The sequence below is a fragment of the Scyliorhinus torazame genome, chromosome 5 (assembly GCF_047496885.1).
Source record: "Scyliorhinus torazame isolate Kashiwa2021f chromosome 5, sScyTor2.1, whole genome shotgun sequence".
Classification (NCBI taxonomy): Eukaryota; Metazoa; Chordata; class Chondrichthyes; order Carcharhiniformes; family Scyliorhinidae; genus Scyliorhinus; species Scyliorhinus torazame.
This window is the reverse complement of record NC_092711.1, coordinates 124220266-124225985: the sequence shown is the minus strand read 5'-3', so window position 1 is coordinate 124225985 and position 5720 is coordinate 124220266. Positions and strand designations below refer to the sequence as shown.

The 5720-nt window shown below is 51.2% G+C and overlaps 1 protein-coding gene across 3 annotated transcripts; it reads left to right on the top strand.

The window, feature by feature from the left end:
* Positions 1-764: 764 nt before the first annotated feature.
* On the top strand, positions 765-5359 carry LOC140419674 (uncharacterized). Of its 3 annotated transcripts, none has more exons than XM_072503594.1 (2): positions 765-820; positions 2240-5359. In XM_072503594.1, the coding sequence occupies exon 2, from the start codon at positions 2651-2653 to the stop codon at positions 4007-4009; it is 1359 nt and encodes a 452-aa protein (XP_072359695.1). In that variant the 5' UTR covers positions 765-820; positions 2240-2650; the 3' UTR covers positions 4010-5359. The 3 variants fall into 3 exon arrangements, with proteins under 3 accessions (XP_072359695.1, XP_072359693.1, XP_072359692.1); XM_072503592.1 differs by having other exon boundaries at positions 784-1513; XM_072503591.1 differs by having other exon boundaries at positions 784-1732.
* Positions 5360-5720: the final 361 nt, after the last annotated feature.

Genomic DNA, 5720 nt, shown 5'->3' with positions numbered 1-5720 from the left:
CGCTAACAAATCTCCCCCCAGGATATTTGTGCCCCTCAGGTTCAGATGTAGACCATCCTGTCTGTAGAGGTCCCACCTTCCCCAGAAAGAGCCCCAGTTATCCAGAAATCTGAATCCCTCCCGCCTGCACCATCCCTGTAGCCACGTGTTTAATTGCTCTCTCTCCCTATTCCTCATCTCACTATCACGTGGCACGGGCAACAACCCAGAGATAACAACTCTGTTTGTTCTAGTTCTGAGTTCTGATATCTCCTTATGTGTCTGGGTGTCTCACTTTGTTTTATAATGTTCCTGTGAAGTTGACTGGGATGATTTATGATGTTAAAGGTGTTATATAAATAGAAGTTGTTGTTGTTGACTGTAACCCTGACCTCCTGCTTTACAATATCCTATTGGTTTCACAACAAACTCTATCTCTGATGTTTTGCCCATGCGGGTTTGCAGCCTCTATAAAGACGGCGGCCGTTAACTCAGGCCTGTCACCGGGAGCAGGCCGCAGCTGTTTGCAGCTCGATGCAAACCCGGGCCCGGAAACTTCTTGTTGGGGTTTGGAGTCCACCGGGTTTCAGTGAAAACCCCAAGCGCGGTACATCATCGGCATTGCGCATGCTCCAGTTCACAATGCCGGGAGTGATTGACTGCTGCTCTGGACCAATTGCAAGAGAGGAGCGGATCTGGAGGACCCAGCAGATCAGCTGGTCCTCCAACCAATCGGAGTGAATGGGTAGCGGGGCTGAGCCCGGTCTTACACGTTGACTGGAGCATGCGCAGTGCTGATGACAGTTCAGAATTCAGGCGGTCGGGTGGAAATCCTCAGCCGGTCAGATCCCGTGCGATGAGTTCTCAGGGAAGGATAGGGCTCGCGGGTAGATCGGGAGGCCTCATGAACACTCCGTGTCGACCCCAAGCTCCGAACACCAAGTTCGGATACGGCAGTTCAACCGGCGAAAGCTGCTCGGGCTTTTCCCCGAGACAGGCCCGAGTGGCCGAAGAGAGCCCCGGCTTTGCTCCGCCTCCCATTCACTCTAATTGGTTGGAGGACCAGCGGCTCTTGTTCGGTCACCCAGCTCCGTCCCCTCTTCCTATTGGTCCGAACCTGCCGTCAATCAGTCCCCTGGCATTGTGAGCTGGAGCAAACCCTTCACCATCATTGTCAGCTCCCTGGTTTGCAGCTGCGGGGCTTCTCCCTCCCTCCCGGGAACAGGCCCAGGTTAACGGGCACCATCCTGCTTCAGACACTGGAGGATGGTTCACATCAGAGGATGGGGGAGGGGGACAAGAAATAAGAACTTACACTTTGCACTCAAATCAATGAGGACTCTGATCTCTGGCAAGGAAGGAAACTGTGGCAGGTGGGCGGGGAGGATTCACAAACCTGCACTGGAAGCCGCAAACCCCCAATAAGACCCATTGGGTTTTATTGTCAGTCTGCAGACAGGAGCTGGAGAACTGAACCCAGGCAGAGGAGAGGGAGGGAGAAAACTGGGAGTGGAGGAAAGAAATGGTGCAGATGGTGAGATGTGTTTGGATTTCAGCCCAGGGAGGAGGGAGAGTGTGTGGGGCTGGGATTGACAGCTTTGGGGGAACAAGAGAGGAAAAAATGTTCCAGAGAAACTAGAATTGCCTGTTCAGAATTTCTATCCTAGACTGACAGTGATGGCTTTTGTAAACTCCTTTTACAGGGGGTTGTAATTGTAGAATTTGCACACAACAAACTGAACCCAACAGAAAGGTTTGTCTCTGCGAATTCTATCCTGCATTGACAGTGATGACTTTTGTAACATGAGAGATGACAGCAATCAGGAAAGATTAATTGGAGTGGGGCCTTTTTTATATCGACAACAAAAAATGAAGCAGTGACCTATAAATCTTTTAAATTATCAGTAGTTTGGAGAGGGGCGATGTGAGAGAGTGACTATCAATAAACAACAATTCATAAATACAAGATAGTTACGAATAAATCCAAGCGGACAATACAGACAAAATTATTTATCACAGGTTCAGAATGTGCAACTCATTACCATGGAAATGAGTTGAGAAAAGTGCTGAGATGTTTTCAAAAGGAAACGGGACAAGCACATGAGAGAAAATGGAATCAAAAATCAGCTGAAAAGCTGCGATGAGATAGGTGTGACAGTCGGAGATGTGTGCCGAGTATTGAAAGCAGCAGAATCTGTGACAGAATGGCCTGTTTGTGTCTTATATATTCACAGTATTTCAATGTAATCTCCTTTTACAGAATATTTGCAGATGCAAACATCATGTCGAGATCTGACAGAGACACTTGATTCATCAGGACCGGCCTTTCAACGCATTTGTCTGTTTTCTCTTTCGGAAAAAAATTCAAAAATCACTGTGATTGGAAAAGCACCGGACACAGACATCTAAGTAATTTTCCACAGGTAGCTGGAACTGAGCTTTAACCAATCACACAGCATGAAATTAAATTGCATCAGGGAGACACCGTACTCAGGCTTCAACTGATGATCCAAGTTGGAGAGACATAAGGACATTCGCACCAAAGGAATCAAGAAGCAGCAATAGGATATTCAGCCCCGTGAGCATGTTCCACCATTTAATAACATCACGGCTGATCTGAAAGTGACCTCAAATCTGCATCCCACCTACACCTGATAACTTGTCGATAACCATGGAGAAACCGTGGAAATGTGGGGACTGTGGGATGGGATTCAATTACCCATCTGAATTGGAAACTCATCGACGTATTCACACTGGGGAAAGGCCGTTCACCTGCTTCGTGTGTGGGAAAGGATTCACTCGGTCATCACACCTCCTGACACACCAACTTGTTCATACGGATCAGAGACCTTTTAAATGTGCTGACTGTGAGAAGAGGTTTAAAAGCAGAAAGGATTTACTGACACATCAACGCACTCACACTGGGGAGAGGCCATTCACCTGCTCCGTGTGTGGGAAGGGATTCACTCTGTCATCCGAACTCCTGAGACACCAACTTGTTCATAATGATGAGAGACCTTTTAAATGTGCTGACTGTGAAAAGAGCTTTAAAAGCAGAAAGGATTTACTGTCACATCAACGCACTCACACTGGGGAGAGGCCATTCACCTGTTTGGAATGTGGGAAGAGATTTCATGATTTGCCAAACCTCCGGGCTCACCATCAGGTCCACTCTGACCAGAGACTGTTTAAATGTGCTGACTGTGAGAAGAGCTTTAAAAGCAGAAAGGATTTACTGAAACATCAACGCACTCACACTGGGGAGAGGCCATTCACCTGCTCCGTGTGTGGGAAGGGATTCACTCAGTCATCCCACCTCTGGACTCACCATCAGGTCCACTCTGACCAGAGACCGTTTAAATGTTCTGATTGTGAAAAGAGCTTTAAAAGCAGAAAGGATTTACTGTCACATCAACGCACTCACACTGGGGAGAGGCCATTCACCTGCTCCGTGTGTGGGAAGGGATTCACTCTGTCATCCCACCTCCTGACACACCAACTTGTTCACACTGATCAGAGACCGTTTAAATGTGCTGACTGTGAGAAGAGCTTTAAAAGCAGAAATGATTTACTGATACATCAACGCACTCACACTGGGGAGAGGCCATTCACCTGCTCTGTGTGTGGGAAGGGATTCACTCTGTCATCCTACCTCTTGACACACCAACTTGTTCATACTGATCAGAGACCGTTTACATGTGCTGACTGTGAGAAGAGCTTTAAAAGTAAAAAGAATTTACTGTCACATCAACGCACTCACACTGGTGAGAGGCCATTCACCTGCTCCTTGTGTGAGAAGAGATTCACATGTTCATCCTACCTTCTGATACACCAGCGGGTTCACACTGGGGAGAGACTGTACACTTGCCCCGTGTGTGAGAAGAAATTCACTCGGTCATCCTATCTGACTTCACACCAACTTGTTCACACTGATCAGAAACCTTTTAAATGTTCTGATTGTGAAAAGAGCTTTAAAAGTAAACTGAATCTGCTGAAACACCAGCGAGTTCACACGGAAACAGAATCATAGAATTTACTGTGCAGAAGGAGGGCATTTGGCTGATCGAGTGCACTGGCCCTTGGAACGAGCACCTTACTTAAGCCCATACCTCCAACCTAACCCATAACTCCACCTAACCTTTTTGGACACTCAGGGCAATTTAGCATGGCCAATCCATCTAACCTGCACATCTTTGGACTGTGGGGGTGTGGTAGTATGCATTAGGGGTCATGTGGGACTGTGAAGCCGTGATGTCAGTGGCTGACAGATCCCGGGTCCTGGTTGGCCGTTGACCTCTAGCTCCGCCCTGAAGGCGGAGTATAAGAACCAGGAGTCCTCCCCCGCAGGCAGTCTACTACTGAACTGCGGGGGAACAGTCACGCTTAATAAAGCCTAATCAACTTCACTCTATTCGTCTCTCGGAGTCTTTGTGCGCTACAATTTATTAAGCGTGACTAAAGGACTATGGAGCTCAGGATCATCCCAGAATGCCTGAGGATCAGCCCCCACGCAGTGAACGCAGCAGCAGCTTTCAAGCACGGGCAGACTTGTTTCGAGGCCTACCTCAGAACGGCCCCCGGCCGGGTCACAGAAGACCAAAAACTACAGGTCCTGCACTCGAGGTTAAGCACGGAGATTTTCTCTCTCATCGAAGACGCAGAGGATTTCCAGACGGCGTTCGCAGCACTAAAAAGTCTCTATGTTCGCCCAGTAAACCAGATCTACGCTCGCTATCAACTCGCAACGAGACAGCAAAATCAATAGATGAATTCTACGCCGCGCTACTAATTTTGGGACGGGCCTGCAGCTGCACGCCGGTGAACGCAAATGAACACACGGACATGTTAATGCGCGATGCTTTTGTGGCAGGTATGAACTCCTCCCAAATCCGCCAAAGACTTTTAGAAAAAGAGTCGCTAGGACTCTCAGAGGCACGGGCCCTAGCAGCCTCCCTAGACGTGGCCGCGCGAAACACCCGCGCCTACGGCCCCGACCGCGCAGCAGCCCATTGGGCTCCGTACGCACCCGTCGCGACAAACACCCCCCCCCCCCGGACACCCCACAAACTTGCGCGGTTCAAACGCCAAGTCGCACCGGGGGAGCCCGCTGCTATTTCTGCGGCCAGGTGAAACACCCCCGGCAGCGCTGCCCGGCCCGCGCAGCGATCTGTAAGATCTGCGGGAAAAAGGGCCATTTCGCGGCTGTGTGCCGGTCCCGGGAGGTCGCCGCGGTCCCAGGAGAACAGGGAGCCCTGCACGCCTTTTACACTCCCCAGCGCCCCAAGTACGACCCGCAGGCGCAACCACCTTGGGCCCCGACCACCGCTCTCCCCGGAGAACAGGGAGCCCTGCACGCCTTTTACGCTCCCCAACCCCCCCCCCCCCCCCCCCCCCGCGCCCCATGTATGACCCGCCGGCGCTACCACTTTGGGTCCCGGCCACCGCTGTCCCCAGAGAAGAGGGAGTCCTGCGTGTTCCTAATGCTCCCCAACCCCCCCAGCGCCCCATGTGCGAGCCGCAGGCGCCGCCATTTTGGGTCCCGGCCACCACGAGGGGAGGAGGGGAGCCGCCACCTTGGACCACCCCAGACCTGTACGACGCATGGGGGTGGCCATTTTGTCCACCCCCGCCACCATCTTGTGACCCCCTAGCCATGTGCGATGCATGGGGGCAGCCATCTTGTTCACCCCCGGCGCCATCTTGGACGGCAACAACGGACCCCAGCGTCGACGGCTCCACGG

Coding starts and splice junctions, on each gene's coding strand:
- LOC140419674 (XM_072503594.1), top strand. CDS start 2,651: ATGGAGAAACCGTGGAAATGTGGGGACTGTGGGATGGGATTCAATTAC.